This window comes from Tasmannia lanceolata, unplaced genomic scaffold (assembly GCF_043159265.1).
Source record: "Tasmannia lanceolata isolate RefF3 unplaced genomic scaffold, GAP_Taslan_0.1 ptg000054l, whole genome shotgun sequence".
NCBI lineage: Eukaryota > Viridiplantae > Streptophyta > Magnoliopsida > Canellales > Winteraceae > Tasmannia > Tasmannia lanceolata.
In genome coordinates, this window is record NW_027518731.1 from 782,215 (window position 1) to 796,756 (window position 14,542).

At 37.5% G+C, this 14,542-nt stretch overlaps 2 protein-coding genes across 3 annotated transcripts; both read left to right on the top strand.

The window, feature by feature from the left end:
• Positions 1-1,790: 1,790 nt before the first annotated feature.
• LOC143864891 (putative disease resistance protein At4g27220) lies at positions 1,791-7,039 on the top strand. Of its 2 annotated transcripts, none has more exons than XM_077375759.1 (3): positions 1,791-4,922; positions 6,574-6,624; positions 6,735-7,039. In XM_077375759.1, exon 1 carries the CDS (start codon positions 1,806-1,808, stop codon positions 4,914-4,916), a length of 3,111 nt encoding a protein of 1,036 aa, XP_077231874.1. In that variant the 5' UTR covers positions 1,791-1,805; the 3' UTR covers positions 4,917-4,922; positions 6,574-6,624; positions 6,735-7,039. The 2 variants fall into 2 exon arrangements, with proteins under 2 accessions (XP_077231874.1, XP_077231875.1); XM_077375760.1 differs by having other exon boundaries at positions 6,750-7,039.
• A 476-nt stretch (positions 7,040-7,515) lies between these two features.
• On the top strand, positions 7,516-14,203 carry LOC143864898 (putative NAD kinase 2, chloroplastic). The gene is made up of 7 exons (XM_077375765.1): positions 7,516-7,698; positions 9,883-10,004; positions 10,109-10,250; positions 10,347-10,562; positions 10,814-10,888; positions 12,650-12,751; positions 13,815-14,203. Exons 1-7 carry the CDS (start codon positions 7,516-7,518, stop codon positions 13,896-13,898), a joined length of 924 nt encoding a protein of 307 aa, XP_077231880.1. The 3' UTR covers positions 13,899-14,203.
• Positions 14,204-14,542: the final 339 nt, after the last annotated feature.

A 14,542-nucleotide genomic window follows, 5' to 3' on the forward strand; every position in this document is an offset into this window, starting at 1 on the left:
AGAATAAAGGTACTGAGGGGCATTTTGGTCCTAGAATTTTGATTTTTTTTATAAATCAGCATTTATTCGTTTTTTCTCAACAAGCGACATTTTCAATTTTCATGTCATTTCTTCAACTCTCCGACACGTAACAGTAATTTACCCTTCTCTTTTTAACCTTACATTCTGATGGTATTTACATTCTAATTTCCCTTTTCCCTCGAGAAACCTTATTATGCTTTTCTATGTTTCATATATATTACTGGATCTTACAATTTCTGTTGGCTCATTTAGAAACATGAGTAAGATGAGATGGAATTAGGTTGGATGTTCCATGAAATGCAAGCGGAATTAGCTTTGTGCCATCATAAGGTAACAACTTTCATTTATTCTTTAATTGCTTTCCATTTATATAGTCACCTTTACGTTAGTTGGAATTGAATTTTTGTACAAGACAATATTTTAGGTGGTTTAACCACGTATGAATTGTGATTTCTTCATGGGAGTGCAAGGAATTTTGGTCATTACTTTTTCACATGGATCGAGGTTTGTTTTTCCATATCTTGATAGCAATCACTTCTTTGCTTCTTCAATTATATTAGGAATTTGGATATAAATGATCAATTAATAGTTAATATCTATGTCCATTATGAACTGAACGTTCAAATGCGTAGTCAAAAATGCTTATTCACATTTTAGTCTCGTTTGAAGTATGTTATAGCAAGTTTTCCCAATGTAGGTTATAATAAGATGATGTCAATTGCTGCCATGCAAATATTCACATATATCATCACTGACTTTTGTTTAGCTAGGTTACTAAAAGTGTCCGTTTTTTCTTTTTGTTAGAAAAAGAATGAAGTTTCAAGTTTCAACTCATTCATACTCACAAGATGCTTGAGCAATTGCAGTAGATGAAAAAAGCCTTATGTGTTGAATTATTAGGTCATTTCTTCTATTTCTACAACTCACAGTTTGCAAATCAATTAAAGTTCTCATGTTACAATATACAGACTTTATGACTAAATTGAAGGCTGATGCTAACTTATTTCTGAATTGTAGAAGTAACCCACGTTTAATTTGCCCCCTCCAATTCCTTTTTCTAAAGTATGTATCTTTATCTTCTATTTTCCTCTTTCATTTTTGCCGATACACCCGTCTAGTAGTCGAAGGGTTCCCATCAATCAAGGATGGGACGACTCTGCCATACTTAGACACACCTCCATCTTTAAAGGGTTGACAAAAAAGAAAAGAATAAAATAAAAGAGTAAAAAAAGAGTATTCAAACAGTTACCAACTTAGCACAGATTTTGAGACTTTTTTTATTTTTTATTTACAGCTGTCAAAGGTAAAAATATTGCAAGAAGAAGAGAGAGAAATAAGGTAGAGAGGCATTTCTTCAGTTCCTTGAGCTTCTCATCTACTTGCTATTCCTTCCACTCTTACTTTCCTCTTTGAGATCCCTTGTTTTCTCCAACATCATGTCTGATGTAGTTACATGCTTCTCAGCAGTGGCGAAGGTTTTATATGATCCTATTAAGCCCCATGTTCTTTATCTTTTTCGCTATAAAAAGAGTGTTGAAGATCTTAAACTCAAAGTTGAAGAACTAGGGGTGAGGAGAGATGATGTGCAACGATCAGTGGACGATGCTACTAGGAATGTACAAGAAATCCTTGGTGAAGTGCGGTCATGGCTAGAAAAAGTAGATGACATTGAGGCAATCCTGAAGAGATTGGAAGAGGGGGTGATGGAGAACAAGACATGTTTCAAGGGATGGCGTCCAAATTGCTGCTCACGCTATTCTCTAGGTAAAGAAGCAACGGAGACGATGGCTGATGTTGATGTCCTGCTAGCAAAAGAGCATTTCCCTCATCTAGCAGCTCCCCGCCCTTGTCCAAGCTTTAACCCAGCAGAAGAATTTGAGGCTTTTGAATCCACAGAATCAGCTAAGAAGCTGGTCATCAAGGCATTAAAAGAGGAGAGACTCAACATCATCGGGGTATATGGGATGGGAGGTGTTGGCAAGACGACTCTAGTGGAACAGGTGGGAAAGCAAGCTAAGGATGAAAAGTTGTGTGATGAGGTTGTAAAGGTCACTGTTTCCCAAAAACAAGACTTGAAGAAGATCCAAGGTGAACTTGCTGAGAAATTAGGCATGAAATTTGAAGAAGATAATGAGGAAGTGCGGGCGGGCCGATTGTTGGAGAGATTAAAGCGAGAAAAGAAGGTACTCATAATAATCTTGGACGATTTGTGGGATAGATTGGACTTAACAAAGGTCGGAATCCCCTGCGGAGGTACACAAAAGGGCTGCCAAATTATAATCACAACGCGGAGATTAGATGTATGTTCCATGATGAATTGCCAGAAAAATATCAAAGTCAATGTCTTATCCGAACAAGATTCATGGAATCTGTTCAAAGAGAAAGCAGAAGTTGTTGAAACTGATGAATCGCACCGTTTGGCAAGGGAAGTTGCTAAAGAATGCAGGGGCTTGCCTTTAGCGATTGTCACGGTTGCAAGGGCACTAAAAGGCAGAGGCCCATTAATTTGGGCTAATGCACTGCAAGAATTAAGGCGGTCTTCTCCAAGAAACATCGAGGGTGTTGATAAAGAGGTGTACTCTCGTCTCGAGCTGAGTTACAACTACATCGAAAGTGAGGAAGCAAAGTTGTGCTTCTTGTTTTGCTGTGTCTTTCCTGAAGATCATAACATTAAAGTGGGTGTATTGATAAGATACATGATGGGCGAGAGGGATTTCAAGGATGTCAACAATTTTGAGGAAGCATGGAATAGAATAAATACCTTGGTTGAAAAACTTAAGGATTCTTGTTTGTTGTTAGACGGTGACTATAAAGGTTGTGTAAAAATGCACGATGTTGTTAGAGATGTGGCCATATCGATCGCATCAAGAACAGAGCATGGATTTCTAGTTAAAGTGGGAGTGGAATTGACAGAGTGGCCAGAGAATTTGAATGAATGTAAGAGGCTTTCACTTATTCAAACTTCAATTGATGGGCTCCCTGAGCAGCCGAATTGCCCACGTCTCTCAACCTTATTACTACAACGAACGAATGGTTGGGAAGAAATTCCAAATAATTTCATTGAAGGAATGAAAGCCCTTGTCGTCTTGGATCTAAGCAATACCAAGATTTCTTCATTGCCCCCATCACTACCGTACTTAAAAAACCTCAAGACACTATGCTTAGATGAGTGCAAGTGTTTAGATGACATATCCCTACTTGGAGGTTTGGAAAAACTTGAAGCACTTAGCCTAAGGGTAACTGCGATCAAAGAATTGCCAATAGAAATAGGGCAATTATCCAATCTGAAGGTTTTGGACTTGACCGGGAGTTTTGCTCTTACAATGGTGGCACCGAATGTCATTTCAAGGTTGACTAAATTAGAAGAACTGTACATGGGAAATAGCTTCAATGAGTGGGAGGTAAGAGGCAGCAGCGGTGATGGAAGTAAAGCAAGCTTTGATGAGGTGGCATCTTTGGCTCGCTTGACCGTTCTATACATCCATGTTAAATACGTGAATTGTTTGTCTCTAGAAGTCCCCAGCTCTTGGGAGAAACTGAAGGAATTCGGTATCTGCGTGGGGAAAGTAGAGTACTCGCGTAGCTACTACGAGAAGTATACATCCATCCACAAAATGTCATACCCTTTATCAAAGTGGTTTAAACTCTTATTAGAAAAAAGCGAAGAAATTAAATTGAGTAGAGTCTCCAAATCCAATATTGTACACCTCCTAGATGTCTCTTTCAACAGCGTGAAGCGCCTCAATCTCTACTATTGTGACGAAATGGAACATTTCATCAACACGGTGGAAGAATCTCATCGGGTTCCACCAAATGCCTTTAGGATATTGCAACGATTGGACCTCGATGGCATGGAGAAATTAGAGAAGATCTGTCACGGCCCGCTTCCTAATAGATTCTTCGCGAACCTGATAGAGCTCAACATTATCGGTTGTGTGAAATTAAAAAATATCCTTTCATATGATCTGCTTGAAGGATTGAAAAGCTTGGAGAAACTCAAAGTAGTCAATTGTGAAGAGTTAGAGGAGGTATTTGAGTACGAAGAGGGGATGAGAGAAGAGATTCATGCTGCTATTACTACATCACCTCTCTCTACATTGAAACAAATGGAATTACGATATCTGCCCAAACTGTCGTGTATATGGAAGGGGGCCATACCACCATCTGGGACATTCCACAACCTAACCGACTTGACAGTGTTTGAGTGCGGTAGCTTGCGATGTCTATTCTCCCCTGTTCATGTACAGTACCTTCAACAATTGGAGAAACTCTACGTACTAGATTGCTCAGTGTTAGAGGAGGTATTTGAGTACGAAGAGGGGATGAGAGAAGAGATTCATGCTGCTATTACTACATCACCTCTCTCTACATTGAAACAAATGGAATTACGACTTCTGCCCAAACTGTCGTGTATATGGAAGGGGGCCATACCACCAACTGGGACATTCCACAACCTAACCCGCTTGATTGTGTTTAGGTGCCCTAGCTTGCGATGTCTATTCTCCCCTGTTCTTGCACAGTGCCTTCAACAATTGGAATACCTCCGTGTAGAACGGTGTGGAGAAATAGAGGTGATAATAAGTGGAGAGGAAGAGGAGGAGGAATTGGGTGTGGTGGATAAAGAGACTCTGCTCCCTCGATTAGAGACTATACTGTTAAGAGATCTCCCAAAGCTTACAAGTCTCTGTTGCCATCTCCATTTCCCTTCCTTGAAATCTATTACGGTATGGGATTGCCCGAATTTAAAGAGGTTCCCGGTAAGACCCCAGAACGCACCTAAACTTGAAAAGATTCGCGGCCAAGAAGCATGGTTTGAAGGGTTGGAGTGGGAGGACGAAGGCGACATGTCACGCCTCAAGCCTCTTTTTGATCCAATTCGACGGTGGGAGTTTTAATATGAGGTAAAGTTCATTTCGTTTCCTTTCTTATCTAATTTCATTTGTGTTTCCTTTAATTTATTGTAGACATAATGGCAATCTAAGTTACTACGACATGGATTCCACAATCCTTATCTTATAGAGAATGAAAAAACTCTGTAATTATGATTGTATTTATTATTCTTGTTTTATCATTCTCTCTTATTTCTTATTGTTCTTATGCATTATGCATCCAGTTCTCTACCCCATTAAAGGATGTTTAAAGTAACAAGAAATTTGGTATTCCATTTTGAAGTAGATTTTAGCTTTAAAGCAACCCTTATGTGTTTGATATTATGTTTGTTAGAATCTTGACGGTTGCACCTGTTTTGTTTACATTTAGGTATAGCTGGTCTGCATGATGTTGATGCATAGGAAATTAACTCCCTGTTTGTTTTGGATTAAGAGAATTGATTTTGAGACCAAATCTGATTATTGGACTAAAAATCAAATACAATTTTAATTCCAATTATCTGTTTTGGACTCAAAATCAATTCTCAAAGTCCAAAACAAACAAGGCCTAAGTGTGTCATGCCCTCTACAAAGGGAGATCAAAAGATTGAATCTTGTAGAGTTGGTTTTGTAACCAGTTTCAGTAATGCCTAAATTACCATACCCCTCTAAAATCCAAAACCCCATGTAGAAGAAGTAAAAGAAATACAATGGATAATATTGAGTCTATAATTATTACTTATCTATGTTCAATAGTGTGGCAACATGGCATGCAGTTGATGACATTCTTGGAGTCTTTGGTCATCCGGCTTTTTATTAACTGTATCAACATTCAGAAAAAAAATTAGTGTGACAATAAGAGTCTTCTTTTTAAATTATAAAAAATGCTTAAAAGACACTGGTTGTAAGCTCCTTCCTAACATTCACCTTTTGGGTCACCACTTTTGCCATATGTGTAAGTGATCAGACCTGGTTATCTGACCTGTGACCTGCAACCACAAGTCCGGCCAAATGCATTTGAGAACACCTTGATCAGATGATCTTAGGCCATTGATCAATCAAGCGTCATCAACAAATTATGATTTATTGATGGTGGAAAATGTTCCCGGTGAGTTTGTCGTAAACACTTGGCACTTGCTGTTGCATCATTACTCATAATGTGCTGCTTCAGTTGCTCGATGTGGTGTTAGCAACTTGGCTGCAAGGGTTACAGATTTAAAAGCCCTTTTTTCTTATGAACTCATGTTGGTTGTTTATGATTTGCTGTCTTTTAGATCCTTAGACATTCGAGAATATAACCAATTTTTTTATAATGAAATGCTTGTGGTGCAGGGGTCCTCTTCATGTGATCAATTCTATGTATGAATATATTGGCTCCAAAGAAATAGGACTATTGTGATATTTCTGTTACTTTGTTTCACCTTGATCAAAGTAAATAGTGCTGGTTGTTGCAGATGTGATTAATGAGAGATCTAGTCGAAGGTTAAATCTCATTATTCTAAAGTATATAGTTACATTGAGCCATATTTGATTGTCTAGTAATATTATGTATTCAGGATAAGGCAATTTCTTATCTTTCTTTAAATTAGTCTGAGACATCTGCATTTTGCTTAAATGAAGCTTTCTTTCTTTTGTTCTGTTTCCCTTGCAATGTCAAAATTAAGAGTTTTCCATTTAATTGCAGCCAGAATGGATGGCACCAGAAGTGTTAAGAAATGAACCATTCCAATCTCATGTAAGTACTAGCTATGTTTCCTTTAGGAACCATTGATAAGGAGCTACCTTTCAATCAATGCTTTTATTTTGTCTCTAATTGATATTGAAGAGGACACTAATTTTTTGCAGATGCAATGTCTACAGCGTTGGCGTGATACTATGGGTGCTGGCTAGCTTGTGTATGCCATGGAGTTGACATTTTGACATACCACAACAACTTTTGGTGGATTACCAACTCATCCTACCATTTAATCATTGATGAATTTTAGCATTCTGTTGCATAGAGCTGTTCTGTTATTTGCTATTTTACTGGATTAAAACTCCATAGATCATGTGTCTAAAGTGACTTCTCATGCCATGTATTCATTTGATTTGTGTGTATAACTATTATGGTTCGTTGTTCTGTTATTTGCTATTTTACTGGATTAAAACTCCATAGATCATGTGTCTAAAGTGACTTTCATGTATTCATCTGATTTGTGCTTATGACTATTATGGTTCCTTTAATATGTACAGATCAGATTCCATAATTATCTGGTGCACATTATCTGGGTGATCCAAACCATTTATTTTCTGGGTTGATGTAGATAGGGTGTTCCCAGAAAATGTTCTCCACATGATGATCCTAACCCTTCTATCCGTAGAGTTTTACATACTGTGCCGTCCATTTTAAACCTCGACAGATAGTAGGGTTAGGATCATACAAAGAACAATACTAATCCAATCCAACCAACAAGGGATTTGAATGGATCGTAAGTAAGACATAGGTGGATGTGATCCAAAGTGATCCGTTGACACCCCTATCATTGAAATCTCTATTAGAGAAACAAGTTGGCCAGTTATTTTTGGGCGAAGATCCTGGACTACTTTCATGTCCACTTGGAAGACCTTAGCAAGTACATCACTAGAGATGAGCAGGTTCGATCCGAAGAGAGCACTAGCCATGACAATGACACGAGGGTTCTCACTATTCAAAGCGGCCATAGCAATGGCATTGGTTGGCCCCATATTGTATTCGAAGCGGATTGAGACTTTGAGGGAAGACAAAGACATCACCCTTATAAGGCATCTTTGTGACCAGGCGATTTTCAGCGTCAGTATAAAATAATGGTCCCATCTCATCAGGTACATGATGGTGGTCCTCCTCACCCTATGGGTGGAGATCGTCAGACCCACCCATGGCCCCAATCGATGCATGGGTTTGAGTAGAGGTGGTGGGACCTACCCTATCGAAATATTGTGTAAAATGATCGGCCCACCCTATGCATAGATTTGGGTGGAGATGGCTGGCCCATTCATGGTTGTAAAATAATGGGCTCCACGGTATGCAAGGGTTTGGGTAGAGAATGTGGGTCCTACCATATCAAAACATGAGGTGTAGAATGGTGATCACGCCTATGTCATGCATGGGTGTAAAATGATGGGCCCCGCCTTGTCAAAACATGTGTTCTAAAATTATTGGGCCCCATCCATGTCGTTCATGGGGTATAAAAAAAATCCACCATAGAAAAATTCCAGTAAAATTTTCCATGGAAACTTAAATAACCACATGTAGTTTTAAATAAGAAGTTTAGAAAAGACAATATCCAACAAAACTAGAAAACCAACTACAGGTATATACAATTTCCTGCACTCCTCTCCAAATCCACCTCCATCCAAACACATCAGAAGTGTTAAAGCCTAGGTTAGTTCATGAACATTCTTGCAAAAGAGAGTTCGCATCATTAAAAATCTTCCAAGGATAAGATCTTGGGAAACTGCAAAAGAAAAAAAGAAAGAATAGAGCTAATTAACATGTGTTTTGAACTGTTTTAAACAAAGGAAACAAGCATGGAAAGGATAACGCTTAGCAAACAAGAGATAACTTACAGGTACAGGTTGGTTACAGGATAATGTGTCCCATTAAGGTCTAAAGTAGTGTTTCAAAACGTGAACGTAGGCCGAAACAAATCATAGTCAAGTTGGCATGAGTGACGTGATCGAGTACTCGGTTGACACGGCTAAGTACGTAATTGGCTAACTCAGTCTTAACTCAAGAAAGTCAAAGGAGTTTTGATTGACTCTGTACGGTACAACGTGGACTCCAACAAGAGCGCAGCCAAAGTAAAAAGAAATTTACTAGGCATGTCCATGACAGCATGGGAAAGATATGAAATTATGGTCTAAAGGCACTTTATTTTGGGATAATGGTTTGTAATCAGGTTTCTGTAGTGGAGTCCTAATTGACCTGATATGTATTTTACGTGGATTCCCCGTCCCCACTATAAAGTGTGTAAGTATTTGTTTATAAATGCATGGAATAAATACTAAATTTTATCAATTACGGTAATGTATATAAATAGGGAGTTGATATCTGCACTCACTTGTTTTTATACGATCACGCTTTTTTTAAAATTCTCTGATTGACTGTTGATAGCTTGTTTGGAATTTGTACCAGCCAATAGGAGAATGAAAAATAATGAATGTCAATATAAAAGAAAAGGGAGTGCATATATCAGCTCCCAAATAAATAATACTAAATACTAGGGAAAAATTGTAAGGTTTTTCTCCCTAGAGCTTCTACGTATGTTAGACATATTCTTGAACTATTTGAGCCTAAACTCTACACATTGCATTTTTTTGTGTAGGGTTTCTCTTTAGAAAAGTTCCATTCCAGCTATCAAAAGCACCACCACCTTTCATGCGCCATGTGGATCCTGCCCCATTTCCATTTTCTCCCAAGAAAACTTCTCAGATTCATGTGGTTTTGTATAAATCATTCATCTATTTATGTAGTTTGAAAAATGAGACTTGATACAATAATGCATCTCATTAAAATGTATCTTGTAAAAATGTTTATTATTTTGGTCCAAGCACTCAATTGCAGAGATGCATTCTTTAATCCAACCTCTCCATTTCTCCCCAAGTCCTATTCTTACCATGCTAAAAAACAGTACTGGTTTTTTCAACCTGAATAGTCAATGAATTCTCTCTCTCCCACCTGCTATTGATGGATGAGTCAATTTCGCTACCAGATCCAAAAATAGATCCTCAAGATGGATTGTGGTCAGTACCATTCTAGACAAGGAACACTGTCATAGATTGATTTGATGTGAACATTAAAAGTAACATCCAATATAATAAAAATATCTAGTTTATGTATCTGTGCTTGCCAACTTTTGTGATATGTACATGCGTGTAGTTTTTTTTAATGGTACATGCGTGCAGTTAGTATTCATGCATTTGTCTACTTTTTTGTTTGGTTAATTGTTTTCAGCTGCGTCTTCTGTATCTGTAGGTTGCTGCATACTTACATTATCAAGAGAAAATGAATGTTCTTGTAGAATCTGATGTGCACGATATATTTGCAAGAATCCCTGGATTTGGGTTTGTTCAGACCTTTTATTCTCAGGACACCAGGTATTAAAACTTATGGATCTCAAGACAATACACTGGAATGGTATTAGTATTGTGCCTACATGCCAAGGGCCATTGCTCATCATTTTTAAATGTTCTTGATGCAGCGACCTTCACGAGAGAGTTGATTTTGTGGCATGCTTGGGTGGGGATGGTGTTATACTCCATGCATCCAATTTATTCAGGGATGCAGTTCCTCCAGTTGTCTCATTTAATCTTGGGTCTCTTGGATTTCTCACTTCTCATTCCGTATGTTTCGTAACTCTCCTGTTATGAATCAATTGGTACCTTTTATTTTTAATGATGTGTTCCCTTTCTTCTGACAACATTCCTTTTGTGATACAGTTTGAGGACTACCAGAGCGATTTGAGGGCTGTCGTCCATGGAAATAATACAGTGGATGGTGTTTACATAACTCTTAGAATGCGTCTCCGCTGTGAAATTTTCCGAAATGGAAAAGCAATGCCTGGAAAAGTATTTGATGTCCTTGTTGTGGATCGTGGTTCTAACCCTTACCTTTCCAAAATCGAGTGTTACGAACACAATCGGCTTATAACCAAAGTAAAACCAATACATTCCAATTTGATCAATTACTTGGAAAATTGAAATTATTGCGCAAGTTTTATATTGTCAGTGAATTTAATCTTGCACTCATAACTGTTACAATTGTTTCAAACAGTTTCTTTCCCAAACATCATCTTGAGACCAAACACGCTACACTATGATGCTCCTTTTTCTTTTTCTTTTTCTTTTTTTTGCATTAACCCATTGAATATACCTTACTGCATTTGATTAATTTCCATATAACTTAGGTGCAAGGTGATGGAGTGATAGTAGCAACACCTACAGGGAGCACAGACTACTCTACAGCTGCCGGAGGTTCCATGGTAAATCAATTTGTTCTCTCATGTTATACATTAATATTTCTGTTTATGACATACGTAGTATTTTGAAATCTGTGTGGATGCGTATTTGAGCACTATTAATGAACTTCATCATCAAGCTTTAGAGTTTTCTGCTTAGAATCGCAATTTATCTCCTTCAGCCCTCTTCTTCTTGCTTTCTAAACTTCGCGTGGGGGTTGTAATTCAGTTTATGCGAACACCATAGAGACCCCAAAGTGATTTTTCAGCTAATCTCTTTGGTGCTCCAGAAGTATTCAGACCCCAAACTAATTTAAAGTTGAATTTGTAGGCTTGACATAATCAAACCCTTTTTTTTGAAGTACTATAATCAAACCCAATTCTTGTTGGTTTAATTAGGCCGATTAATTTGAATTTCCAGCCAAACTGCAAGAGACCCAACTAGTTTGGGACAAAGGCTTTGTTGAGTTGAGACTAACTACAAGAGACTATTTTCATCAAAGTAAATTATTTGTTTATCTGTCTTTGCTTTCTCAAAACATCATATAAAGCTATTTGAATTATTTTCATGAAAATTAGAAATTCAAAAAAAAAAAGTTTGGATCTGGTTTCTCAAAACATCATCTAAAAGAATTTCTAGTGATGGACAATCCTATGGTACCAATGTTTAATGATAGTAATGATATATATACTATCCATGCCCATTGCTTGCACTGGTAAAGTAAATGAGTTACTAACATCATAACCATTGTGTATCCATGGATTTAAATTTGGGTTTCGGTTTTTGGACATAGCCGAAACCGAAATTTCGGCCGAAAAATCAAAGCAAATTTCATTATTGTACCGAAATTTCTGAAATTTTGGCCAAAATTTGGTACTCTGGCAAATTGGTTAACTGAGGAAGGTATTAATGGCCCTTTAGAGAAGAATTTTGATAGCAATGTGGCAAAAAAACTCTGATGTTAAAAGTTCCTTGCGGGGGGGTGTTGTAAATTCGGCCCATTTGGAATTTACATCCAAGGGTAATGTGCCAGAAATTGAAGTGGAAGACCATCTCAGCTCTGGGAATCCATTGCCAACGGTGAAGTCTGTCTCCAATGAGTGGAGGAAAGGAAAAGGGGTCACACCAGACAGGCAGAAGGCAGCGATCGGACCGTTGGATGATTGAAATTTCAAATTTGAATTAGGGTCCAGTAAAGCGGAGTGCTCATTGGCTGCCATGCTTAGGCATAACAAGGCTGGCGTAGATGCAGACCGGCTAGATGGATTGGAGTACCCTGAATTAAATGAGTTGGCCATGTGGCCATTTAGGAGGGGATATTAGGGCGGCAAAAGATGATGGTTGAAAAAGATCGATATCAATCCGCATTCTTCTATGAAAGGATGAAGAATGTCAGTTTTTTTTAGTACGAGAAAGATAATTAGAAGAGTGTTGTAAGAAGTGTCGATTCTCAACCTGTAGTTTGGAAAGGTGGTATGCGTAATCTCGCATTTAAGCACTTTGGTTGATGAATTTTTTTTTTGGTTAATCTATTTGATGATATTTGTTTCATTGAAATGTGCTGTGATCCCATCTTTGTGCCGTTTTGCCCGTTGCAACTTGGTTTGATTTATTTATCTGTTTCTCCTTTTTAGATGTATCAATCTTACATCTTTTACTCAGTCTTCAGCTTCATTTTTCCATGACCTACATCTTGTTCACATTTGTTTGCTACCGTGATGTTGTAATTTTTGTAACATTCGTATAATTTTCTATCTAAATCTGGTGTGCAATTTAACATGCAGGTGCACCCAAATGTTCCATGCATGCTTTTTACTCCAATCTGCCCACACTCCCTGTCATTTAGACCTGTGATACTTCCTGATTCAGCACAACTTGAATTAAAGGTGAAACCTCTTTTTGATGCACTCCTATTTCCATACCATATCTCACTGCCGAATTTAATGGTGGAGTAATCTTATTGATATCTCTCATGAAACAAAAAGGTTAAGTTGTTCGGCTACTTCTGTTCGTGTTATTTTGAGAACAACTCTTTCTTCTGCATGTCTTTTTTACTTTGGTGTCTACAATATATCTTTACTACTTGTTGACTCCATTCACAACTTACTTTAGTCAACTTGCTTGTGACGGTCAATCGAGTCATCCAAACTAGCAATTCAGACTTCAGAGTGCTAGAATAAAAGTATCATAAAATTGGACCACTTGTACCCCGAAAGTTGGTCCCAAGTTTTAAGTATTTTAAGCATGTTTTAAATAATACAAATAAAATTGTTGGGTTATTCCTGCAGTGTTTGTTATTTTTGTTAGGCTGTTTTCCTCCTCAATTGAAGATGAATGGTTAAAAGTGAAACCTGTGTTGCATCAGTACGGGTACGAGGGTCAAAATCTGACACTGGTATCATGTATCGGATTCGGCAAACCTCAGCAAGAACGATTCGTAGATTGGCCAAAATATTTTAACCAATTCTCAAGTTTTAAAATTTCTACACAATAATATGATTATGACAAGTAATATATTGAATTTTTTAATAGGTTAAGTAGATAATAATGTTTTGTTTTCATGTAAGAAACTTACTATTAAGATGGGTAAAACTTGAAACATGTGGCAATTGTAAAGTTGTAGTGCTAAAAAACAGAAAAGAGATCCAGAAGCGTCTTGGAGAATTTCTTCGAAAAAAAGAAGTGTCTCAGAGAATCTTAAGTAGTGGAATCTGCCAGTGGTACTTCTCACATTTAGAAGAATCCATGTAACATGGCTTGAAACTAAACAGTTTTGGAGTGGCCTTTTTTAACCTTGGTACATTTTTCAGACTTAGTAGCTTGTTCTTTCATCTTTGTTATTTCCTTTTAATATCCTCATTATTATTATCCTGTTTTAGCCTAAATGATACATTATTATCACTTCCTCCCAAGTCTCTTTCTGCTGTTTAAAATGTTAGAATCCAACAGATACCAGAGGTAATGCGTGGGTCTCATTCGACGGGAAGAGAAGGCAACAGCTCTCGAAAGGCGACTCTGTTCGTATATATATGAGTGAACACCCACTTCCAACAGTCAACAAATTTTATCAAACAGGTGATTGGTTTCGCAGCTTGATACGCTGCCTGAACTGGAATGAACGGCTAGATCAGAAGGCCTTATAATGTGTAAAGAGACCCAGATACTGTATATAACTGTACAAAACATATATATATATATACCAAGTCATGATATTCACTCCCCACATTGGCTCCCCAAGTATGAAGGGTTTGCCTAATTCTTCTTATTCCAAATTGTATGTGGGATGATTTTGTAATAGAATTCAATCTCTCACCCCTCCTAAACCTTATTGTAACAGATGCTGCTTCAGTATTTTTTCGATCATAATCTCCATCTGATTGTCTTTTTGGCTAGAATGTTGGATATTTTTAAATTATTTTATTTTTAAAAATAGAAAAATGACATTTTTCAGAGAGACACTTATTTATGTGAAATCTACTCAAAAGCCACTTGTGTTGTGAAAAGATGTTATTTTCATTTGAAAGGGTGCCTTCATGTCTTTTTATTTTCTATAAAAGAAGACTTAGGGTCACATTTTCAATAAAACTTTCACCTCTTTAATCCTTCTCCTTTTCTCTCTAAGTATGGGCATACTGATTTTCTTGAACTCGGGGTGCAGCCCTGTTCTTGGCGTAGGC